Source organism: Odocoileus virginianus, chromosome 25 (genome assembly GCF_023699985.2).
Source record: "Odocoileus virginianus isolate 20LAN1187 ecotype Illinois chromosome 25, Ovbor_1.2, whole genome shotgun sequence".
Taxonomy (NCBI): Eukaryota; Metazoa; Chordata; class Mammalia; order Artiodactyla; family Cervidae; genus Odocoileus; species Odocoileus virginianus.
The window spans coordinates 3,379,983-3,407,161 of NC_069698.1; the positions used below are offsets into that span (position 1 = coordinate 3,379,983).

General features: G+C 37.1%; 1 protein-coding gene across 11 annotated transcripts in view; it reads right to left on the reverse strand.

The window, feature by feature from the left end:
• The window catches only part of DZIP3 (DAZ interacting zinc finger protein 3), a 116,995-nt gene that overhangs the window by 33,263 nt on the left and 56,553 nt on the right, over positions 1–27,179 (reverse strand). For 7 of the 11 annotated variants that reach the window (XR_011483449.1, XM_070454932.1, XM_070454926.1 and 4 more), the window contains 5 exons: positions 14,141–14,217; positions 11,974–12,591; positions 10,139–10,171; positions 8,946–9,115; positions 8,054–8,098 (listed from right to left, as the gene is read on the reverse strand). Coding sequence is in view for 10 of the 11 variants with exons in the window: in XM_070454932.1 (XP_070311033.1) it covers positions 8,054–8,098; positions 8,946–9,115; positions 10,139–10,171; positions 11,974–12,591; positions 14,141–14,217 (943 nt within the window). In the remaining variant the exon portion in view is untranslated. The remainder of the gene's footprint in view (positions 1–8,053; positions 8,099–8,945; positions 9,116–10,138; positions 10,172–11,973; positions 12,592–14,140; positions 14,218–27,179) is intronic. The other 4 variants (XM_070454934.1, XM_070454930.1, XM_070454935.1 and 1 more) reach the window with 4 other exon arrangements.

The window sequence follows — 27,179 nt, forward strand, 5'->3', positions numbered from 1 at the left end:
TCCATCAAAACCCTAACCCTCAATGTGATGGCAACTGGACGTATGGCCATGGGGAGGTAATTAGGTTTAGATGATGTGAAGCCTTCATGACAGGATCAGTGCCATTATAAGAAGAGATCAGAGAGGTAGCTTGCTTGCTTGTGCATGCTCACTCACTCTCTTTCTTTAACATGTGATAATATAGTAAAAAGGTAGCTGTCTGCATGTTAAGAAGAGGGCCTTCACCAGACACTGAATTGGCTAGCACCTTGATCTTGAATTTCTCAGCCTCCAGAACTGTGAAAAACAAAAATCTTGTTTAAGCTATCCAATCTATGGTAGTTTGCTATAGCAGCCTAAACTAAGACAATGCGTGAGGAACTCTAGAATTTTTTTATTCATGCTAACTCTTCCTTTTCTAAAATTATAGCCGTGGCCTACCAAATCGACTTTGTTATCTAACCACTGAGACATGAAACACACACACACAAAAATCACTGATTCAGATAATGGAAATGAGTGTTGAGGCTGAGTTTGTACCTATTGCTATATCTTAGGACAGGGTATATGTAATTCTTATTTATGAAATCTGACACTAATTACAAGCGTTCTTGAGAAATCTATGTGTAAAGAGAAAGCAGACTGATACTAAAAATCTTACAGGAAAAAAAAATGCTAGGGAGATCACAACTGGGAGGAAAAGTTAAATAGCCCTAAATTTTATTTTCATTAAGATAAAACTATAAAGGCAACCTATTAAATAAAGGTAATATCAGTGACACAACATACTAATTACTCTTATATATCACCCTTCTACTAAGAGTATCAATTACCGTCATGTAAATTACAGTATTAATTTCTACCATCATCTCTTGTTTACAAAAAAATTCTGGTCTCTTTCCCCACAGATTCTATGATAAACTTACTAATTTGTTTTACTTTATTGTCTGCATACCAAGAGGATTTTTGCATTTCACTGTCTGATCAATGTCCAGTGACAATTTGATTCTACAATTTAGAATTATCAACACCTGCCTTGAGTGTACCTGAATAACTGAACTGAAAAGAGCTTTGGTTGTTCATAATGAATACATCTAGTATAATAAGTTCCCCAGCTACCCAAAAGTACATCATTCCTATGAAACCTTTCCAAAGTTGAAATGGTATGTGTTAGTTGTTTAGTTGTGTCTGACTCTTTGCAACCCCAAAGACAGCAGTCCACCAGGCCCCTTTGTCCATGGGATTCTCCAGGCAAGAACACTGGAGTGGGTTGCCATTTCCTTCTCCAAAAGGAACTATACAAGCTGAAGAAATAATTACAGGTGTACCTTAGGTGTAAAGAAGGTTTGGTTCCAGACAACCTCAATAAGATGAATATTGCAATAAAGCAAGTCACACAAATTTCTGGATTTCCTGGTACATATAAAAATTATGTTTATACTATATTGCGGGCAAGTAAGTGTGTGATAATAACATTATGTCTTAAAAAAAGAATGTGTGTAATTTAATTTTAAAATACTTTGTTAGAAATGCTAACCATCATCTAAGTTTTCAGCAAACTGCAATCATTTCTGTGGTAGATGGTCCTGCCTTGATGCTGATGGCTGCTGACTAATCGGGTGGCAGTCGCTGAAAGTGGCAATGGCTATGCTAATTTCTTAAAATAAGTCAACAACAAAGTTTGTCACATTGATCGACTCTTTCTTTCACAACTGATTTCTCTGTGGCATGCAATGCTGTTTTAGATCTTTCAAAGCTGGAGTCAGTCCTCTCAAACCCTGCAGTTAAGTTTATGTCATCTTCTAATCATTTGCTGTCATTTCAACAGTACTTACAGAACTATCACCAGGAATAGATTTCATCTCAGGAAACTACTTTCTTTGCTCATCTTTAAGACGCAACTCTTCACCCATTAAAGTTTTATCATGAGATTGTAACAATTCAGTCACATCTTCAAGCTCCACTTCTATTTCTAGTTCTCTTGCTATTTTCACCATATCTGCAATTACTTCCTCAACTGAAGTCTTAAATCCATCAGTGTCATATGAGGGCTGGAATCAGCTTCTTCCAAACTCCTGTTAATGTTGATATTTTTACCTTTTTCCATGAACTATTAACATTTTTAATGGCATCTAGAAAGGTGAATCCTTCCAGAGGTTTTCAAATGACTTTTCCCAAATTCATCAAAAGAATCACTATTTATGGCAACTGAAGCCTCTCAAAATGTATTTCTTAAATAATAAGACTTGAAAGTTGAAATGACTCCTTCATCCACAGGCTGCAGAATGGATGTTGTGTTAGCAGGCATGAAAACAATATTAATATCATTGTAGATTTCCATCAGAGCTCCTGGGTGACCAGATGTACTGTCAACAAGCAGTAATATTTTGAAAGAAATCTTTCCTTCTAAGCAGTCGGTCTCTAGAGTAGGCTTAAAATATTTAGTAAACCATGTTGTAAAGAGATGTGTATCATCCAGGATATGTTGTTCCATTTCTAGAAGACAGAGTTGATTTAGCATAATTCTTTTTGCTAGGATTTTCAGAATGGTAAATGAGCACTGGCTTCTACTTAAAATTACTAGCTACATTAGCCCCCAACAAGAGAGTCAGCCTGTGTCCTGGAGTTTTGAAGACAGGTATTACTTTTCTTCCCTAGCTATGAAAGCCCTAAATGGCATCTTCTTTCAATAGAAGGCTGTTTTGACTATATAGAAGATCTGTTGTTTAGTATAGTCACCTACATTAGTTATATCAGCGAGGTCTTCTGGATAGCTTTCTGCAGCTTCCGCATCAGCACTTGCTGCTTCATCTTAGAATCTGGAGTTATAGAGATGGCTTCTTTCCTTGAACCAACCTCTGCTGGCTCCAAACCTTTCTTCTGCAGTTTCCTCACCTCTCTCAGCTTTTACAGAACTGAAGTGCCTTCCCCCAGATTAGGCTTCAGTTTAACGGAATGTTGTGGCTGATTTAATATTCTATCCAGATCACTAAAATTTTCTCTATATCAGCAATAAGGCTTTCACTTTCTTATCATCCCTTGTTCACTGGAGTAGCACTTCTAATTTCCTTCAAGTACTTTTCCTTTGCATTCACAGCTTGGCTAAGTGTTTGGCACAAGAGGCCTAGCTTTCAGCCTATCACAGCTTTCAATATAACTTCCTCACTAAGCTTAATAATTTCTAGCTTTTGATTTGCAGTGAGAGACCTGCAACTCTTCCTTTCATTAGAACACTTAGAGGCTATTGCAAGGTTATTAATTGCTCTATTTCAACAACTGCTGCATCTCAGGGAACAGGAAAACCCAAGGAGAGGGACAGAGATGAGGGAATAGCTGGTTGGTGAGTGAAAGTTGCTCAGTCATGTCCGACTCTTTGTGACCCCATGGACTGTACAGTCCATGCAATTCTCCAGGCCAGAATACTGGAGTGGGTAGCTCTTCCCTTCTCCAGGGGATCGTCCCAACCCAGGGACTGAACCCAGGTTTCCTACATTGCAGGTGGATTCTTTACCAGCTGAGCCACCAGGGGAGCCCTGATTGGTAGAGAAGTCAGAATACACACATTTATCTTTTAAGGTCACCACCATATATGGGCAAGATTTGTACCATCCCAAAACAACTGCAATAGTAACATCAAAGCTCACTGGTCACTTCAAGTGGGATTTATCCCAGGGATGCAAAGATGGTTCAATATTTACAAATTACTCAATGTAATATACCACAATGACTGAAGAACAAAAATCATATGGTCATCTCAATAGATGCAGAGAAAGCTTTTGACAAAACTTAGTATCTGTTTATGATAAAATTTTTCCCCAAAGTGGGTACAGAGGGAGCATACCTCAACATAATAAAGGCCATATATAAAAAGTCTACAGCTATCATTATACTCAATGGTGAAAAGCTGAAAGCATTTCCTCCAAGATCAAGAACAAAACAATGACACCCACTTTATTCAACACAATATTGGAAGTCCCAGCCATGGACAAGAAAAGAAATTAAAAAGAATCCAAATTGGAAGGGAAGAAGCAAAACTGTTACTGTTTGCAGGTGATATGAAACTATACATAGAAAACCCTAAAATGCCACTAAAAAGCTAGTAGAGCTCATCAATGAATTCAGTGAAGTCACAGGATACAAAATTAATACACAGAAATTTGTTACATTTCTTTACACTAACAAGGAAATATCAGAGAGAAATTAAGAAAACAATCCCATTTACCACTGCATCAAAAAGAATAAAATACTTAGGAATAAATACAAGGAGGTAAAAGCCCTGTAGTTGAAAACCTATAACGCTAATGAAAAAAACTGGATAAATTAAAGTGAGGGGCAGATATTCCATGTTTGCTAATTGGAAGAATTAATATTGTTAAAACAGCCACACTACCCAAAGCAATCTACAGATTCAATGCAATCAGTATCAAAATACCAAAAGTATTTTTCACAGAACTAAAATAATTATAAAATTTGTAAGGAAATCCAGACCTTAAATAGCCAAAACAATCCTGAGAGAGAATGAGCTAGAGGCATCCTGCTCCCCGATTCCAACCTGTACTGCAAAGCTACAGTAATCAGAAGAATGTGGTCCTGGCACAAAAACAGTCATGTGATCAAAGGAACAGGGCCAAGAGCCACTCAGGAATAAACTCACACACTTACGGTCAATTAATCCATGACAAAGGAGACAAGAACATGCAATGGGGAAAAGACAGTCTCTTCAGTAAGTGACGCAGGAAAAAACTGAACAGCTACATGGAAAAGGCTAAAATTAGAATAGTGTCTCATATTATATGTAAAAATAAACTAAAAATGGGTTAAAGATCTAAATGTAAGAGCAGAAACTATAAAACCCCTAGAGGAACATTCAGGCAGAACACTTTTTGACATAAATTGCAACACTAATTTTTTGGATCTGTCTCGTAAAGCATGGGAAAGAAAAGCAGAAGTAAACAAATGGGACCTAATTAAATTTAAAAATTTTGCAGAGCAAAGGAAACCACTGACCAAAATGAGAAGATAATTTACTGAATGGGAGAAAATATGTGCAAATATGAGTAAAAAGGGGCTAATATCCAAAACAAACGGTTCATACAGTTCAATATTAAAAAAAAAAAAAGACCCAAACAACCCGACTAAATAATGGGCAGAAGACTAGGCTTCCCTGGTAGCTCAGGCGGTAAATAATGGGCAGAAGACCTGAATAGACATTTTTCTAAAGAAGATATACAGGTGGCCAAAAGGCACATGAAAAGATGCTCAACACTGCTAATCATCAAAGAAATGCAAATCAAAACCATAATGAGATCATCCCACATGTAGCGAAATGGCTATGATCAAGACGACCACAAATATATGTCAGCAAGGATGTGGAGAAAAAGAACACTGTACACCACTGGTGGGGATGGAAGTTGGTGTAGCCACTACGGAAAACTATACAGAGGTTCCTCAGGAAACCAACAGTACAATGACCACAGGATACAGCAACTCTACTCCTGAGCATACAGGAAAAGAAAATTAGAATGTGCATTTGAAACTATACATGCACCCCAATGTTCACAGAAGCATTATTTATGATGGCCAAGATATGGAAGCAACCTAAATGTCCATCAACAGATGAATGGATAAAGAAGCTATGGTATATATACACAATGGAATACTACTCAGCCAGAAAAAGGAAATTTTACAGTTGCGACAACATGGATGTATCTAGAGAGTATTAGGATTAGTGAAAAAAGTCAGAGAAAGACAAATACTATATGTTATCACTTATATATGGAATTTAAAAAGTAAAACAAATGAATAAATATAACAAAATAGAAACAGATGCAGATATATAGTGGATAAACTAGTTGTTACCAACAGGGATAGGGAAGCAGGGAGGGACATCATAGGAAGAGAGGGTTAAGATATACAAACTACTGTGTGTAAAATAAACTACAAGGATATATTATATAGCACAAGGAATGTAGCCAGTATTTTATAATAACTTTGAATGGAGTATAACCAATAAAAATTTTGAATCACTATGTTGTGTACACCAAAATAATATAATACTGTAAATCAACTATACCTTAAAAAAAGATAACTGATCACAGATCACAATAACAAAATAATAATAATCTAAGTTTGAAATATTGTGAGAATTACCAAAATGCAACACAGAAACAAAGTGAGTAAATGCCATTGGGAAAACGCTGTCACTAGATCTGTTTGATGCAGAGTTGCCACAAACCTTCAATTTGTGAAAAATTCAGTATCTGCAAAGTACAATAAAGCAAAGTGTAATAAAATGAAGTGAGGCTGTAACTTTTTTTGTATAAGCAAAAATCTCTTCAGATTTCTTTTCGTTAGCATAAGCAGATATTAATGCAGGTCTTTCATAAAAACTAAGTGGTATAAAGTGAACTTCAGAAAGCAGGAGATACCTGTATTTCTAAAATTCCTTTTAAGCTCTTTCCAGGATAACTTCATGCCAACTATATGTATCATCCTGTCTTACATGCATCTCAGCAACTTCCCTTTAAAGAGGACATCCACTTTGAAAAGCTTATTTCCTGCCATATTTTTTTCCCTCAATGCTTCTATTCTTTTGCCATCTGCTTCACCTTCCTTTTCTACTTCTAACGTCAGTTCCTCTGAGTAGGGGATAAAATTAGGAAGAAAGAAGAGAACTAATTAACTCTCGAGAGTTATTTACAATTTACTACTATACATACTAGTTAGAAGTTATCTTATTATCCCCTCTGTTTGCTACATAAATTATACTTTTTGTCATCTTCATCCAGAGAATCCCTGATAGGTGTTTTTAGCACCTCAAATATTGTTAGGTAGACATGCTGAAAATCAAATTTAAAAATCAAATTTTGCAGTTGGGCAAATACTTCCAGTTTATAATTTAATCTAGACTTTAAATATATGTTTCAAGCCAGAAATAACATTTTTCACAATAAAGCTTGCATAGCATAGTGATTAGCTATATGCTTAATAAAAAAATCACCTTGAGTCCAAATCCACAGAAATGTACAAGAATGAACCAAAATGTAAAGTATGGACTTTGGGTAATTATGATATATGGATTCAAGCCTATCAGTTGTAACAAATGTTAACACTATGCTGGGGGTTGTTGGTTGAAGAGGCTATATGCATGTTTGGAATCAGAAAGTACATGGGAGATCTCTGTAACTTTTTCTCAACTTTGCTCTGAACTAAAAAATTGCTTTAAAATTATTAATACAGTCTTGATTTAAAAAAATTAAGCCAATAAAAAATACTCTTGGCTTTCTCTTGTAATTTTTCAACCTGTTAAGAGACTTCTTGCTAAAACTGCTATAGACTGTAACTTGCTGATTTTACAACTCTCAAACAACAGGAAGAGGCATAAAAGAAGCTTCTTGGCTTTGTACCATTTTAGTACATTATTGCATTGTTGGCAGAGTCTCAGATACAAAGGAGAAAATCAAGATTTCTTAGGTTTTAAAAATGCTTGTGAACTTATCTGTAGAAATATGAAAAGAAGCTGTTTTTAAAACAGAGTAGGTATTTTTAAAATGAGAGTGGTATGCAGAAATTAATGAAATTTCAAAGTGATTAATTCAGTTTCTTTACTTATGTATTTAAATGTATATATTATGATTCAGGGAAGTAAAGTAGGGCATATTGTAAATTTAAATCACTTTCAGAATCTAACACATATAGGCTTCTTTATAATCATATATTCAATAAGCTGTGAACAACTGTAAGTCATCTGTGCTACTTGTCACTTGGACTAATTTTAAGTTCTAACTATTAACAGTAAAACCAGGCTTCCCTGGTGACTCAGTGGTAAAGAATCTGCCTGCCAATGTAGGAGAAGTGAGTTTGATCCCTGGGTTGGGAAGATCCCCTAGAGAAGGAAATGGCAACCCACTCCAGTATTATTGCCTGGGAAATCCCATGGACAGAGGAGCCTGGCAGGCTACAGTCCATGGGGTTGCAAAGAGTTGGACACAACTTAGCAACTAAACAACAGTAAAACCATGTATTAGACCAAACTGTTCATAATCAGACACTCCTCCATTATAATGCCTCTTACCTTTTTATTCTTGGTCTTTTTCTTTTTCTTTGGTTTACTCTTAACCTGATAGGTAAGAAATACATCTATTTAATATGCAAATCAAACTGTACAATAGATTATTTTGCAAAATATATTTCCTCTAACCACTCGGAATTTTATCTTCTAAAATAGATCATAGTTTCCTCTATATTCTATGGAACATTAGTTTCATTTTAATTTCAATCTCAGTTTTCTGCTTGAGAAATCACTGATGTGTAAAGGAACAATATATAACATTAATGAGTAGGCTACTGAAAAGAGCTCAGAGGTCTTCACTTGCACATGTGCACATATGACTAACAAAGGTGTGTGTGTGTGTGTGTGTGCGCGCGCGCGCATGTATGACTAACAAAGGAAGAAGGCACCTTAAAAAAAAAAATCAACATATTCAGGTCCATAAGATGGAAAACTAAGCCTAGGAAGAATTTAGTCACCACGTATTAACTGCTACCACTTATCTGTAAAAAAATACATCCTGGATGACTTTAATTCTACCTCTGTGTAAACAGTATTGAAATATCCCTGTTTTCTCTTCCTTTCTCTCTCCTTCTATTCCCTACTATGCTTTCTTCTACTTTCTGCTAACCTTCCACATTCACTCCACCACTTAGGATGAAGAAACATGTTCAGAAATCTAGCATAGAGCCTGGCACATAATAAGTCTTCAATAAATGCTGTCACAAATACATGATTAAGGCAGGGAAGATTGTAGAAGAAAGTACTGGGAAAAGAGCCATTCCAATTCAAGCTCTGAATACACAGTATGATAATATAAAATAAGACTATCTGGGATGCTTTAAGAACAACACATGTAACAAACTAAAAGCCTTGATTAAGTTCTTCTAATTCAAGTATTAATGAGAGCTTATACTTCCTGGAGATCTTTAATAGATTCTGTTGAAGATTCACTGGGTATCGATGCCCCATCTTTATTCATTTCTGCTAACTGTATTTCAGGGATTGATTTCACATTTATATTGTACTCCATAAGAAGTGGACTGAGTTCTTCTTCTTCATTTTGTAACTCTTCTTCTTCAATACCTAAATATTAAAACCAAAACACTCAAAACCTGGATGCACATAATTTTAGCTTTATCACTATTTTAAATACATTTACTCCGCCCGTAACACCATCCCAGGAATAAAAATAGAAGACATCTTACTCTGTTCAAGTACTAAATGAAAATAAAATGTCCATTTATTAATGACCAAATAATAATAGGTACATATACTAGCCTGAAACCAATCAGTGTGAACACAATGCTAAGATATTTTACTTTTATCTTAAGCAGACTATAGATATTAGATAATCTAGAATTCAAGTCAACCCTAAATATAAGCTTTTGAGTATCCTGACATTGACCCTGTTAACACTGCAACTAGTATTATTTTAGGGCATAAATATGAAACATAAAGAAAAGAAGGAAAAGTTTGATTTATTTTTTTCCCTTTCTTCCTTCTTTTTCATAATCAAAGGCTGTTAAAGGGTATCAGCCCCCTATTATGTAACTTCTTCCTTGACACCAGGCTCCTTGATTGTGCTCCAGAGATTCAATCTCTACACCTGCAGACTTCATTTGACTGGTCACAATTGGTTCAAACAAAAGCCATGGTGTTCCTTTCTTAAGTATAATTTTAGTTTCAGAATTTGAATTACATTTAAAAAACCAACAGTACATAAATGAAAATCAAATAATTAGCAACTCATTACCTGGCAAAAAAGGATACAGCTGAACAATGGGAAGTCAGCCAGATAAAAGCAACATAAGCTAATGGGTAGCATGAATGATCAGGTAGGGCAAGCAAGCAGCACTTCGACCTGATGACGTGTCCTTTGTGTCAAAAGCTAAAACACCCTGTTAGGGCAAACCCCAGGGCGCATGCACTAAGAGGAAGGCAGAGGAAAAAGGCTCCTACTAGGTTCAGCTGATCAGTAGGGATTTGACCATATAATTTCCCAAACTTATGGTAAACACAGTGTACTTGGCCAAGCAAAATCTACAGGTGCCCCTTGGCTGTGCAGGGTTGAAAGGTCACTGAGGCACTTGGTTTTAAGACACTTACGCTGACTGCCTGTGATCGACCGTAGAGCAATTCCTACGATGCACAGAGAGAAAGGTCAGCTGTGTAATTGCAAATGCAACCAACAAACATCAGAGAATAAGAAGAACCAGGAAAGTTTTTTATATTGCACCAGTAAATATTATAACTAAAAATAACCAACTGCACTCATGAATCCAGTTTAAACAAAGTATAATTTTTAGATTAAAACATAAATCTTATGTTATAACATAAAGCTTATCTAATCCATGATTAGAGAAAGAAAAGTTAAAAAAAAATAGTTCATAATAATGTCTAGAACACCAGTACTTTAATCCAAGAAGCAAATTCTTACAATTGACAATCTAAGGTCATGAAGTAATAATATGTAACTATGAAGCAAATCTCCATTGTAAGTTTGAGCCTTTTTTAAAGCAAAATCCCAATAAGCAGCCCCCCTCCTTACCCATTAATATTTATTAAGCAACTATAATATATGAGACTGTATTAGGCTCTAGAGTTTGAAAGGTGAATAAAAAAGATAACCTTCATAGAGGTTAGTGGGGACAATGGATATTAATCAGGTACCCAAAGGAAAACTACAACTGTAGTAACTACTAGGGAAGAATTATAAGATTCTAGGAAAGCTTCTATTAAAGAGACATGACCAGTAAGCTGTTCAGACTTCCAAAGTGAGAAATGAAATGCCTTGAATTTATTGCTCAAAGCTCTTTCCCAAATATTACCTTTATTCTCATGAGTTTTTGTTATTTAAAATCTTAACAGAGTAAATGCAAAAAAGAAAAGCCTCTAATTTATAAGTTAATTTACAAGTCAAGGGTTCTTGCCTGACTTTCTTGTATCATCAAACTTAGCATTCTCTTCTTTCATGTTCAAGGACAGCTCTTAAAGGTTAAGCAGGAAAACACAATGGTATCCAGAGCCTTAGCTAAAGAACTGGGATGGGGGTCTAGCAATTATCTCTGAGGAAAATCTGGACCAGGTCAACAATTACTAGACTTGGAAAGTTGTATGTTTAAACAGCACCAGTGTAATCATCAGTTGCTCACCAGGTAGTATGACTAGTGACTTGGGACCAGGAAAATTCAGCCAGAATAGCACAGTGAGGGTGTCAGTGATGCTGACATACCTTCACCTTCACCTTCCATGACAGCTGAGAAGCTATCCTGGAATGTGGGAAGGTGCTCTGAAGTCTTTCCCATAACAGACAATGTTATCTGATTTTTAAAATTACCTATGACCAATGGAGAGCTAAACTTCTAAACTAAAAGTCACAGTTCTGATAGAAACGTAAAACATGCACTTATGGTATTTAAAAGAGCATTCTTGAAACACGTAGTACCTGTATTTCACGGTTTTAGGCATCCTTAATTTTGTAGAAGTGATAAAACTCCTCTACTTAAAAATCTTCAACAATTCCTTTATGAAAACACAAAACTCCTCAGCGTGGCAAAAGAAATCCTCTTGAATTTATTCTATGAATTCTCCCCTACATTAAACTCAGTATTGCCAAACTTTTTGTTCCTTGAATTATATTTCTATGTTTCTATACCTTTGTTCTTGTTTCCTTCTGAAACATCCTTCTCCATCTTCTTCACTTGGCTAACTTTTACATTTAAGATATTATATTCTCCGGAAAGCCTTTTGGATTCTCTTAGACTATAACTTCCCATGGTATTTTGAAAACATCTCTAGCACTGTAATTACTATTAATGTCTTGATGAGTCTATCCTCTCAAGAATGTGAGCTCACTGAATCTCCTGGCCTTAGCAGTGTGTCTGACACATAGCAGACACTCAGTGAAGGTTTACTAGTTTAGGTAAATAACTATTTTGTACCTTGTTGGTAGCAGGATAACATCCTCTGGATGATTTCTGGTACTGGTATGCCTAGGTAGATGGACAGTTGATGGTAATCAAGGGAGATATTCTCAATGGGGTTCTCCTTCACTTTGTCAATATCTTCTTTCTTCATCCCAAGGCGCAGAAGAATATCTGAAACTTTTTTCCAAATTGAATTGAATTGTGACTCAGTGAGACCATTCATCAAAATCTCACTAAGGAGGATGTCCCTGTATTTGCACAGCCTCAGGATGTCTGCAGACTTAGAGAGATCAGAAGGTGGTGGTTCCATATTCCAGCCTTTTTTGGGTGCAGGGAACACATTCAAATGTTTTATGAGAGCTAATAGGAGGTATAAGTCAAACTGTCTGGACTGTGGTAGCTCCTTGTTTGGGGGATAAAGCAGATGCCATGCTCCACCCAAAGGGTGATTGGTCCAAAGATGGTTGTAGTAGGGTTCCAGTACATTCTTGTGTATAAGAAGCTCTTTTCTCAAAAGAGGGGGTGGCAGAGCCTCATCAAATATTTGCCGAACAATGTCAGTACCAGAAACAACAATTATATGAAGCAGATGATAGAAATAATTATAATCAAGTTTGAAGATAGGCATTTCATCTGAAAATGAATTTTGAGAAGTCAAAGGTCCCACATTAACGCTCTTTTTCTCTGTGTTCGGGTATTAAATCCTAAGTTCACGTAGGACAGGCACTGTCCCAGAAGAATGAAGGACACAGTACAGAGCTGTGCCACAGCCAGCGCTCAACAGGCATGCTGCTAGCTGTCTAGCTGTCAAAAAGTCAGAACAAAGACCGCATGCTCTAAGCAAAAGAAACCACAAAACCCATCGCCATAGAAGCCTTTCAATCATTCAGGATTTGTTCAAATAAATGAGCTGTGTCCACCAAATGGCACAAAAGTATTAGGCCTTTGAGTATTTTGAAGACTGTCAAGAATGGTAACTGCCAGTGTTTAATTATATTTTATTTAGGCAATTACATTTTACCTTAATCAGCATTGTCCATAAAACTTTCTGTGATGAAAATATTTTAAATTTGTGCTGTCCACTATCCACTGAGAGTGGAAATGCTGCCTGTCTGACATAGGAACTGAGTTTGAAACTTTATCTAATTTTAACGAGTTTAAATAGCCACATATGGCTAGTGGCTACCTTATCAGAAAATGCAGAACTATATTAAACATAAAGTGATTTAATGCCTTGCTCCTCAAAGTTGCTACAGCACCTACAATTTAACAAAATCACAGATAATTCAAACATATATTAAAGTTTGAGACACACCAATCTAATGAACCTCTTACTCTTATCTTCTCAAAAAATAAACTAATGACTAAGTAGGTGTTTCATCAATGAAATGGAATAAGGCATGAGACTGAAATATTTCATCTGGTTTAGTAGCACCTCCAAAGGATGAAAGCAGACTGAGATGAATTAGAAAGTAATAAGAATTTGGTATATGATGGTATATTTTTAAACTAATAAAGTATTTATCATAAAATATAGCTTTATTATTTTATCCTTAATGAGTGTGTGTTTCAAAACATTTTTTATAAAATCTTTAAAGATTTTTAAAGATTCTTGCTTGATATACTTGACATAAACTGTGGAGGCAAGCAAGGTTACAAAGCAAACGACTCAAGGAGCTTTCTCTGGGCTGCCAAATAAGATGCTGGCTAGAATCAGGGACATCCCCAAGCAAGAAGGAATACCACCAGACTACACTTCCCTGGCGCCAGGAGACCTTAAGGTCTCCAACTGCTGAGCAGCTGGCATTTGCTAGCACACTCCTGAAGAGGTGGCACCATTTGGACTTGGAGCCCAAAATGTTCATTCTTTCCATTTCACCCTTTTAACAGGGAATGCAGCAAAAGAAGGAGAGGTTGGTAAGGAAGATCGGATGAAGCTCAATCTGTACAGCCACATTTATGCACTACCTCTCTGTAGAGGCAAGGTAATGTGATACTCATACACCTGATATTTCTGTCAGTGAATTCTAGCCTATACCAAGTGATGCTTGTTAGTATAAACCCAAGCCCATGAATGACAAACACAAATAAACATAAGGTTGTTAATGGCATGATACTTTACATAGAAAGTCAAAATTTTTAACACAGTTTTTAACAGCAGACATATGAAAATAAAATATACCTTTTGTACCAAATTTTAAACTGATCTTCGGTCTTTTATCAGTATCAGTTATTTTCAGAGACATCAACTTTTTATAGCTGCAATTGGAAAAAAATAAGTTAAAAAAGTCAATGAAGGTTTTTGGTATCAGCATGGCTAAGTCAGTGAGCACTTTCTTCTACTCCTAGAAATAATTTAAAAGCAAAGGAGAAAATTGAATGAACCAATAAAAACACCAACAATAACAACCCTACAAGGCCATTTTCATTGGAATTCAGAGGCAAGTACAATTGTTAGATTTCATACAAAAAGAATCACATGACTAGCTTGTTTACAAGAAGACTGTATGGTAGGAAAACAAATAGAGGTCTTTGCATTGTAAAAAGTCAGCAAACCCGGAACTCCTCCCACACCCTCTTCCACCACAGAATCTTCTTACCAATAACTGTTCTAAGAAAACTCATTTAATTACTGCATCCATGCTCAGTCGCTCAGTCGTGTCTGACTCTTTGCAATCCTTTGGACTGTAGCCCACCAGCTCCACTGTCCATGAGATTTTTCAGGCATGAATACTGGAATGGGTTGCCATATCCTCCTCGATGGGATCTTCCCCAACTAGGGATCGAACTTGTGTCTCCTGCATCTCCTGCATCACTGGCAGATTCTCTACCATTGAGCCTTTGGGGAAGTCCCCCTTTTAATGACCAGTGATTAAAAGAGACACAAAGAAAGAAACTGGCATAGTGTCAATACAAATAACTAGCGAAAAATGAGAGAAAAGTAGCAAGATTTATTAAATAGACTAAACACTAAGTAAATGCTGCCATGAAACAGATGAAAAAACTTGGCACTTGAGTTCAAAAAGAACTCTCCCACAGAAAACAATACCAAAAGAAAAGCAACACTAGAATGTACACTTAGCTTAAAGGACAGAGGTGTTGGTGGTGGTTGTTACCGATTTTATCTCCAGCACCAGTATAACACTGCCAATCATCTGCTACACTGAAAACATTTTAAACACTAACAATATACAGTAACAGCAAAGATACTGAGTAAAAAAATTCTACATTGCCAGCAAGAGTGTAAGTTGGGAAAACCACTGTGGGAAACAGTTCAGCAAAATCTAGTAAAGTTGAAGATATGCATAGATGGCCTAGCAATTATACTCCTAGGAATACACTCTAGAGAATTTTTTGCACATATACACCTGGAGACATATATAACAATGTTCATCATAGAACTGTTGTTACTGTCTAAAACTGGAATTAACCCATATATCTGTCAATGATAGAACAAGTAAAGTACTATAGCTATAAATGTATCCACGGGGTTCTCCAGGCAAGAACACTGGAATGGCTTGCCATTTCCTTCTCCATGGGATCTTCCCAACTCAGGAATTGAACCCAGGTCTCCAGCATTGCAGGCAGATTCTTTACTGATTGAGCTACAGGGAAGCCCTATAGCTACAAATGAAATAGACTATTGAAATGAAAAACTGTGATAGGAAAAAAATTTCAATGTCTATTTAAAAGCATAAAAATGAGTGTTTAAATGTATATAAAGTTCAAAACAGAAAAAAAATAATACTTATAAGCAACAGTATAATGTGGAATTCAGAAAATATGTAAAAGTAAAATATATGATGCACAAAAATGGGAAGAAATCAAGACTATATTATTGTAATGCTCATACACTATACATGATGCATTATCTAAAAATATATTTTATAGGCTAAAAATGTGTATTATCACAACATTGTAAATCAACTATATTGCAATAAAATAATTTAAAAATGTGTATCATAGGTTTCAGAGCAGTCACTTAAAAAATGTAACAAAAAAACTGCTATCAGGAAACAAAACACAAGGGCAGATGGGAAAAATTGAAAACAACCAAGAAGATGACAGATTTAAATTCAGTGCAGTCAAGAATTACAGCAAATGTATGTGGAAATGATCATCTAAAGACAGACATTATCAAGCTGGATATAAAAAAAAAAAAACAACCAAGACCTATGTTATCTGTAAGAAACCCTCTTTAAAGGTAAAAATATATAGGTGCTGTGTGCTAAGACACTTCAGTCATGTCTGAGTCTTTGCTACCCTATGGACTATAGCCTGCCAGGCTCCTCTATCCATGGGATTATATAAACTGAAGTAAATGGCTGCAAAAAGACATGCCACACAAATACTAACTAAAAGCTGGAATAGTCATGCAAATATCAGATAATAAACTTAAAGCAAAAATATTATCAGGGATAATCAGGGATATCCTTTTACATAAGGATAAAGCACTTAAAGCATCAAAAAAAAGAAGAAAGTAACCCTATATATGTGTGTAGTATCTAATGAAAAGAGTTTAAAACTATACAAATAGGCAATAGAAAAAGACAATATATAGACATCCAATTTCAACATTTCCCTCTTAATAATTGATAGAAAAAGTAAACAGATAATCAGTAGTGATACAGAAACACTGAAACAAAACTAATAAATCAACTTGGTATATTAATGGCACATGGTACTAAACAAAGGCAGATATAGTTCAAATGCACATGAGACACTTATCAAAATACACAATATTTAAGTGTCATAAAAGAAATCTCCACAATTTTTAAGGCTATACTGCTTGAAAATACATTCTGTGACCACAGGGAATGAGATTGGAATTCATATCTAGAAACATAATTGAAATATCACCAAATATTTGGCAATTATATGACACACATCCATAATTATATACACACACAATTAGAAGATAATCTTGAGTCGAAAAACCTAAAAACAACTTACATATTAAAATGGATGGAACATAGCAAAAGCAATGATGCTAAAGGAAAGCTGGTCTATAAGGAAAAAAAAAGTCTCAAATCAATCATGAAATCTTTCATCTTAAAAAGTTAGAAAATGTGAGAAAGCTGAACCCACAGCAAGCAGAAGCAAGGATGTATAACAAAGGTAAGAAAAGAAAACAATGAATTGAAAACAGAAAAATATTAGAGAAAATCAATGAAATCAACTGATTCTTTGAAAGGATCAACAAAATTGGTAAACTTCTACTCATAATGATCAAGCAAAAAAAGGAACAAATTTCCAACATCAGAAATGAAAAGGGTGACATCACTGTAGAATCTACAGACATTAAAAAGGGATCATATGGAATTATAAGTAACTTTATGCAAAGATTCATAACTTGAATGAAATTGACAAATTCCTTGAAAAAGACAAAGCTCATTCAACAAAAAATAATCTTAATAGCTATGTATCTCTTACACAGAAGAACTATACAAAAAAGATTTTCATGACCCAGATAACCACAATGGTGTGATCACTCACCTAGAGTCAGACATCCTGGAATGCAAAGTCAAGTGGGACTTAGGAAGCATCACAACTAACAAAGCTAGAGGAGGTGATGGAATTCCAGTTGAGCTACATCAAATCCTAAAAGATGATGCTGTGAAAGTGTTACATGCGATATGCCAGCAGATTTGGAAAACTCAGCAGTGGCCACAGGACTGGCAAAGGGCAGTTTTCATTCCAATCCCAAAGAAAGGCAATGCCAAAGAATGCTCAAACTACTGCACAATTGCACTCATCTCACACGCTAGTAAAGTAATGCTCAAAATTCTCCAAGCCAGGCTTCAACAGTACATGAATCGTGAACTTCCAGATGTTCCAGCTGGATTTAGAAAAGGCAGAGGAACCAGAGATCAAATTACCAACATTGCTGGATCATTGAAAAAACAAGACAGTTCCAGAAAAACATCTACTTCTGCTTTTTTGAATATGCCAAAGCCTTTGACTGTGTGGATCACAACAAACTGTGGAAAATTCTGAAAGAGATGGAAATACCAGACCACCTGATCTGCCTCCTGAAAAATCTTTATGCAGGTCAAGAAGCCACAGTTAGAACTGGACATGGAACAACAGACTGGTTCCACATAGGGAAAGGAGTATGTCAAGGCTGTATATTGCCACCCTGCTTAATTAACTTATATGCAGAGTACATCATGCGAAATGCTGGGCTGGATGAAGCACAAGGTGGGATCAAGATTGCCAGGAGAAATATCAATAACCTCAGATATGTAATGGCACTACCCTTCTGGCAGAAAGTGAAGAAGAACAAAAGACCCTGTTGATGAAAGTGAAAGAGAAGAGTGAAAAAGTTGGATTAAAACTCAATATTCAGAAAACTAAGATCATGGCATCTGGTTCCATCACTTCACGGCAAATAGGTGGAGAAACAGTAGAAACAGTGACAGATTTCGTCTTCTTGGGTTCTAAAATCACTGCAGATGGTGACTGCAGCCATGAAATTAAAAGACGCTTGCTCCTTGGAAGAAAAGTTATGACCCACTTAGACAGCATACTAAAAAGCAAAGACATTACTTTGCCAACCAGGGTCCATCTAGTCAAAGCTATGGTTTCTCCAGTAGTCATGTATGGATGTGAGAGTTGGACTATAAAGAAAGCTGAGTGCTGAAGAATTGATGCTTTTGAACTGTGGTGTTGGAAAAGACTCTTGAGAGGCTCTTGGACTGCAAGAAGACCCAACCAGTCCATCGTAAGGGAAATTAGTCCTGAATATTCATTGGAAGGACTGATGCTGAAGCTGAAACTCCAATACTTTAACCACCTGATGCGAAGAACTGACTCATTTGTAAAGACCCTGATGCTGGTAAAGATTGAAGGCAGGAGAAGAAGGGGACAACAGAGGATGAGATGGCTGGATGGCATCACTGACTCAACGGACATGGGTTTGAGTAAACTTCAGGAGTTGGTGATGGACAGGGAGGCCTGGCATGCTGCAGTCCATGGGGTCGCAAAGAGTCAGATACGACTGAGTGACTGAACTGAACTGATCTCTTAAAAATTTTAATTAATATGTAAAAGAAAATTCCAGTCCAGATGGCTTCTAGGGTAAACATTCAAAACATTTACAAAACTGTTGTTTTTGTTCCGTCGCCCAGTCTCGTCGGACTCTTGCGTTGTCTGTTCGCCTCAGAAGACCAAAATACTGGAGCTTCAGCTTCAGCATCAGTCCTTCCAGTGAATATTCAGGGTTAATCTCCCATCAGATTGACTGGTTAGATTTCCTTGCCATCCAAGGGACTTTCAGGAGTCTTCTAAAGCACAACAGTTAAAAGGCATCAGTGTTCTGCCTTCTTTACAGTCTAGCTCTCAGAACCATATGTGACCACTGGGAAGAGCACGCCCTTGACCACGTGGACTTTTGTCAGCAGAGTAATGTCTCTGCATTTCAACACATTGTCTAGGTTTGTCATCGCTTTCCTGCCAAGAAGCAATTGTCTTCTGATTTCATGGCTGCAGTCAATGTCCACAGTGATTTTGGAGCCCAAGAAAAGGAAATCTGTCACTACTTCCACCTTTTTCCCCTTCTATTTGCCATGTGGTAATGGGGCCAGATGCCACGATCTTAGTTTTTTTAATATTTAGTTTTAAGCTGGGTCTTTCACTCTCCTCCTTCATCCTTATCTAGAGGCTCTGTAGTTCCTCTTTGCTTTCTGCCATTAGAGTGGTATCATCCACATATCTGAGGTTGTTGGTGTTTCTCCCACCTATCTTGGTTCTGGCCTTTAATTCATCCATCCTGGCATTTCTCATCATGTGCTCAGCACATAGGTTAAACAAACAGGGTGACAGCAGACAGCTCTGTCGTACTCCTTTCTTGACCTTGAACCAATCAGTTGTTCCACACAGGGTTCTAACTGTTGCTTCTTGACCCACATACAGGTTTCTCAGGAGACAGGTAAGATGGTCTCGTATTCCCATCTCTCTAAGAGTTTTCCACAGTTCGTCCACACAGTCAAAGGTTTTAGTGTAGTTGACGAAACAGAGATAGATATTTTTCTGAAATTCCCTTGCTTTCTCTATAATCCAGTGAATGTTGGCAATTTGATCTCTAGTTCCTCTTCTTTTTCTAAACCCAGCGTGGAAATCTGGAAGTTCTTGGTTTGCATAATGCTAAAGCCTAGCATGCAAGATTTTAAGCATGATCTTACTATCATGGGAGATGAATGGAACTGCCCAATGGTTAGCACATCCTTTGGTACTATCCTTCTTGGGAACTGGGATAAGGATTGACCTTTCCCAGTCCTGTAGGCCACTGGCTGGGTCTTCCAGATTTGCTCAGATAATGAATGCAACACCTTGATAGCATCGTCCTTTAGGGATTTGAATAGTTCTGCTGGAACTTCATCGTATCCACTAGCTTTATTAACAGTGCTTCTTGAGGCCCACTTGACTTCACACTCTAGAATGTCTGACTCTGGGTAACTAACCACATCATCGCAGTAATCCAGCTCGTTAAGACCTTTTTTATACAGTTCTTCCATGTATTCTTCTCATTTCTTCTTGATCTCTTCAGCATCTGCTAGGTCTCTACCATTTTTACCCTTTATTGTGCCCATCTTTGGGTAGAATGCTACCTTGATATTTCCAATTTTCCTGATGATATCTCTAGTCTTTCCCCCTTTGTTGTTTTCTTCTATTATTAAACACTGTTCATTGACGAAGGCCTTCTTTTCTCTTCTAGCTATTCTTTTTAACTCTGCATTTAATTGGGTGTACCTTTCCCTCTTTCCCTTGCTTTTTGCTTCTCTTCATTCTTCCACTATTTGTAAAGCCTCCTCAGATAACCACTATGCCTTCTTGTTTTTCTTTTTCTTTAGGATGGTTTTGTTCACCGCCTCCTGTATAATATTATGAGCCTCTGTCCATAGTTCTTCAGGCACATTGTTATCTAGATCTAGTCCCTTGAAACAGTCCCTTATCTGTTCGTTACCTCTACTGTGAATTCATACAGGATTTAAATCATACCTGGCTGGCGTTGTGTTTTTCCCAATTTTCTTTAGTTTAAGCCTGAATTTTGCTATGAGGAGCTGATGATCTGAGCCACAGTCAGCTCCAGGTCTTGTTTTTGCATTACAAAGAATGTAATCAATTTGACTTTGGTATTAACCATTTGGTGATGTCCATGTGTAAAGTTGTCTTTTCTGTTGTTAAAAAAAAGTATTTGCTATGGCTAGTGCATTGTCTTGGCAGAATTCAGTTAGCCTTTGCCCTGATTCATTTTATTCTCCAAGGCCAAACTTGCCTGTTACTCCAGGTATATCTTGACTTCCTACTGTCACATTCCAATCCCTGATGATGAATAGAACATCTTTTTTAAGAGTTGGTTCTAGGCAGTCTTCTAGGTCTTCAAAGAGCTGATCAACTTCAGCTTCTTTTGCATCGGTGGAAGGGGCATAGACTTGGATTATTGTGATGTTGAATGTTTTGCCTTGGAAACGAACCAAGATCATTCTGTCATTTTTGAGGCTGCACCCAAGCACTGTATTTCAGATTCTTTTGTTGACTGTGAGGGCTACTCCACTTCTTCTATGGGATTCTTGCTCACAGTAGTAGGTATAATGGTCATCCGAGTTAAATTTGCCCTTTCCCATCCATTTTAGTTCGCCAATTCCTAAGATGTTGTTTATTCTTACCATCTCCTGCTTGACCACATCCAGTTTTCCTTGATTCATGGACCTAACATTCCAGGTTCCTATACAATACTTTTCTTTGCAGCACTATATTTTACTTTCGACAGCAGACACATCAACAACTGAGTGTCATGTCTACTTTGGCCCAGCTGCTTCATTCATTCTGGGGCTATTGGTGATTCTCTTCCATTCTTCCCCAGTAGCATATAGGATACCTTCAGACCTGGGGGACTTATCTTTTGATGTCATATCTTTTTGGCCTTTTATACAGTTCAAAGCATTTATAAAACAGTATCAGGTTAGCCTTCTGACAAAATAAAAGTAGGAAAATTTTCAAACTCATTTTAGGAGGCTAGCATTACATTGATACCAAATCTAGACAAAGACATTACAAAAACAAACAAACTTTGGATCAATTTCCCTTAGTTGCAAAGGGCAGAAATCCTTTAATTATACTGGAAAATTGAATCAAATGACAAAGATTCTCTCCAAGACCAAACTCTAGTCAGGTCCTTTTGAACTCTTTTTCAGTTAGGCCCCATGCTTGTCCAGGTGCTCAACAGCTCCAAATTATGAAGAATCCTGCTATGTCAATTTTAGCCAGAATCCACTACTGGTTATTTGGTCACTCTTGATATATCAGACCAAATTCCTCTCCTCCATATTCCCTCAGGTAATACTGATTATCCTGGCCTGACTTCAGCAAGAGTCCTAGTAGGTAAGTTTAACAAAGAATTACCCTTGATGATTCTTGGTAATTTTTGATCCACTGCCTCCCACTCTGCTCCCTGACTGTAAATTCCTACTTGTCCAGTCTCACTCCCTACCACACAACCCTTAGCAGGAGTCTCCATGCCTCTCATGGAAGTTCTGAATAAAGCCTGCCTTATCATATTAAAACTCATCATGAATAATATTTCTAACACCACCAGTGAAATGACATCATCAAGATAGCAACACAGACATTCCAGACTTCAGTCTCCCTCACAAAAAGACTAACGAGTTAACTCTCCAGAGACAAGACACCTTTATGAAAATCCAAGAACCCAACTGTGAGGCTGATGCATCCCCCTGGACAACAGAGACAAAGAAGAGCTATCTTAAAAGGATTAGAAAAGCAGTCCTTCTTTGACCACACACCTGTCTCCCAGGCTGGCACAGAGCTGAACCAGGAGGGCCGTCTGGGCCTACAGTTTCTCCAGTGAGAAAAGGAAAACTCAAGATAGGCCTCTGGCAACCTAGCATTGCAGGAGGCTTACTAGGAGGCTTACACTTGGGTCTTGCCTCATGGGGATCACTGAGGCAACTCTATTCAGCTCAACCATTGGGCATCAGATAAACAGAGAAGAGAGGTAGAAATTACAGCAAGCAGTGCTTGTATCTTGGCAGACTACATTCCTTCTTGCAGTGGCTCCTGAAAAAGGTGAAAACAAAGAATGTAACAAATAAATAAAGCTTAAGGGATTTATAGGACATGATAAGAGAAACAATATACTCATATAGTAATAATGAGTAATCCCAGAAGGAGATGAGAAAGAAAAAGGGATGGAAGAGTATTTAAAAAAACTAATGTCCCTTTCCTAAACTTAAGGTGCAAAATGGACATTCAGATACACAGGGCTCAAAGAAACACAAATGGGTAGAACCTTAGAAAGACTGCACTAAGATGCATTATAACTTATTTAACAAAAGTAAAAGACAGAGACCTTTGAAAGTAGAGAGAAAAGCAACATTGCCTTGACATCAGTCTTGGCAATGATTTTTTAATATGACATCAAAAGCACATATAAAAAAGCAAAAATAACTAAATGGGACTACATCACACTAAAAAGCTTCTGCACACTAAATGAAATAGTCAACAAAATGAAAAGGCAACCTACAGACTGTAAAGAGTCTGCCTGCAATGCAGAAGACCAAGGTTCAATCCCTGGGTTGGAAAGACCCTTGGAGAAAGAAATGGCAACCCACTCCAGTATTCATGCCTAGAGAATCCCACGGACAGAGGAGCCTGGCAGGCTACAGTCCATGCGGTTGCAAAGAGTCAGACACAACTGAGTGACTAACACTTCTTCACTTCATGTGTCCAAAGGAAATACAATTTCTGTCTCAGAGACATTTACATCCCCATGTTCACTGCAGCACTATTTACAGCAGCCAAAACATGGAAAACAACTTAAGTGTCTGTTAATAGATGAATGGATAAAGAAAATTTGGCATACACACACACACACACACACACACACACACTATGGAATACTACTCAGCCATAAAAAGAAGGGAATACTGCCATTTGTGATAAATGGGTAAACCTGGCTAAGTGAAATAAGTCTAACAGTGAAAGACAAATACTGTACAATCTCACTTATATGTGGGAGCTAAAATATCGTGAACTCAAAAACCACCCTGGTGATTGCCAGGGGTGGGAGTGAAGAGGAAAAGTTAAAATTTTACATAAACTCCTGCTCCTTCTGCCTCTCTAACTCTGTAACTTTGCTCCTTGCAAAGTCTAGATCTCGTAGGTCTCAGAAAGTAGGGACTCATAATACTAGGAACTGGAGCTTATCTCACTCACCTCTGTCCTGCTCTTTGCAATCACCCTAGCCCCTGCAAACCCGCAAACCCACTTAATCATGCCTGTGTGTGTATAAAAAACTCTGTAACCCCTTTGTTCAGGGCTCAGAGCGTGCAGTGTTAACTCCTCTGGGCCCCCCGGCATAATAAACCTGAGTTCTCCAGCTCTCTGAGTTGGGGCTTGGTTTCTTGAGTACTTGCTACTGCAACATTTCTGGAGGCCCCAGTCAGATTCCAACCACACTGGCCCCTTGAACCACCGGACTGGTGGCTCGGCCGGGCTGGAACCAAGGAACCCAGAGATGAATGAGGAAGTGTGCTACCTGACGGTGCACCAGGTTCTCTTTCAGACCGGTGTTCTGACTCTCCAGATGGCCGAGCCCCAACTGGACTCATTGGAGGGACTGACCAACTCACCAGGAATGGCCACAGGATAAGGTAAGGCTCTGGGGTCGGTCCCCAGGCAGGAACCTACCCCAGCGGGAAGAGGAGACTAATCACCTCCATGGGCTCCCAGGAAGGGAGCACTAGATAGGGAGAACTGGGGACTTGGGAGGAAGGGAGGCATTGTAACTGATAACCTCCCTGGGGCTCCCAGAAAGGGGCAACAGTTAAGGAAACCTGGGGACTCAGGAGAAGGGAGGCATTGTGATAGCCTCTGAATGATTGTGAGTGCATGATTGCTGATTGAAAGGAGTGAGAGAAGCTTTTTTTGGAAACTGCAAAGCCAATTCTTTATGCATATACAGTTAAAAATAACTAGCTTGTTAAAAGGCCTGCCAAGGAAAAAGCTTGAAGTTAACTCTTTCCATGTCCTTGAAATACACAGCCTACTTTGCCTGAGACCTCAGCCTTGGGCAAATTAGAACTTCATACAAAGAAAAAAAGGAGTCAAAGAGATATTTTAAATCTCAAACAGAAAACTATAAGATCTCTGTCTGTCTGTCTGGATTTATGTATGTCTCAGTGTATGTCTTTTTTTTTTTTCTGATAATATTATTGAAGTTGTAAATGTGTTCTAATTTCATTGGCCTAAAGAAAAGTAAGCACTTATAAATCAAACAATTCTAAGTACAAGAAAAATTAACCTAAATAAATTTCAGATTCATGTAAACTGGGGAATATTCAATATTAAATATCTAGTATTAATGTTTGTTTGCTAATCTAATAAGGAAGTAAGATGTATGTTTTTAATAAAATTTTATTTTATAAAGGGAAGACAAAGTAGGTCTGAGTTACAGGTGGCTGTTACAGAAAGTGATTAAAAGGTCTGTGGAAAATGGACCCTAAAAAGTTTTATGCATGGTTAGGACTGACTAAGTTTAAAATAAATTTAATTAAGTTTACCTAAATGAGTTTAAAGTAAGCTGGTGCAAAACTTGAATTTGGCCTTCCTCTCTGTTAAGAGGACACACTTTCTTCAGATGTTGAACTGCTCTCAATCATAGACTTAAGTTTCTTTACCTCTTAATTGATCTGTTCTAAATTTATCTTTAAAATCTGTTGTTAACTTTGGCTAAGTGAATAACTATTATTTCACAGTGACGTATATGATCCTGCTGACTATTATAACCCTTTTGATATTTATTGATAAAACTTCCTAAATAACTTGACTTCTAGCTAACTTTGGGATGCTTCAGAGGGTCCCTGAGACATCCCAAAGAGCTATTAAGCTACCTGGGTTCACTGGACATGTTAAATTACATGGGGAAGTACTGTTGAAGTGAAGTGCAAGTTGTTCAGTTGTGTCTGACTCTTTGTGATCCCATGGACTTCTCCAGTCCATGGAATTCTCCAGGCCAGAATACTGTACTGGATAGCCTTTCCCTTCTCCAGGGGATCTTCCCAACCCAGGGATCAAACCCAGGTCTCCCGCATTACAGCCAGATTCTTTACCAGCTGAGCCACAAGGGAAAGACTGTTGAAGGGGTGATAAATCTTTTCAGATTATACTGTATGGTTGATATTACTAATATAGGTATTCTAAAATTGTGTAAAATTCATATAGATCTGATATGTCCTGATAAAATATGGTCAATTATAACTCTAGTTATCATATTAAAATGTTATGAACCAGGTTTCTTTGTCAACTGCTATAGAATCGAATTTTAAAGATACTTTCTATGGTTTTAGTCTCATGCCTTTAAAAAAATACTGCTAGTTCTTCGAGATTTATAGAAAAGAGTTTCTAAGATTAAGTAAATAAACAAATTTTGTTATTAACAGTAAGCTGGTACCAGACTGGAATTTGGTCTTCTATTTAAAGTTCTTAAAATGCAGCTTTCAATAACAGATTATGAATTTCTTTGCCTAAAAATTTAAGTGATTTATATTTGTTTTCAAAATCTTTTTATAACTTTGATAAAGTAAATAAACATCATTTAAGATTATGGTACATGTAGACAAAGTTCATTCTGCTTCAACAACAAAAAAACCCCTCACAGTTAGACTTTTTCTATCCTGATGTCCTTAAAACATGGCAATAGTTTGCTCCTAAATCAGGAAATTGAAAATAGATAAACAACAGCTTAAAATCAAAGAGCTAGGGCTATGGGAAATCCAAGACGGCTGTTTGGCTTTTCCCAGCTCCCTGACAGACTTCATTTTTATTTGATGGGTTAAAGCCTTCCCTGGCTACAGGGTTAATGCCCACACAATGAGTTCTCCAAAAACAAAAAGAAAAGAAAAATTATGTTTCGCTAAATATTAAATTCTAGTTTTGTTAATTAAGGTCTGTGCTTCTAAGACTCACTTCTGAGATAGTTCCTTGTTATATTATATTGCCAAAAGTTTTAATTAAGTTATTAAAAAGGACACTCTAAGATTGTTTCTAAAGCTTATCTCAGTAACCAGTCTTCAGGTAAAGGTCAGATGCTCCATGATATACAACCAGTAGATGAAAACTTGGCTATAATCATTTAACTGAGTCAAATGACCTGGGGTACACCAGGCTATACCCAATGAAAGTTCTTGACTTAAATTCTT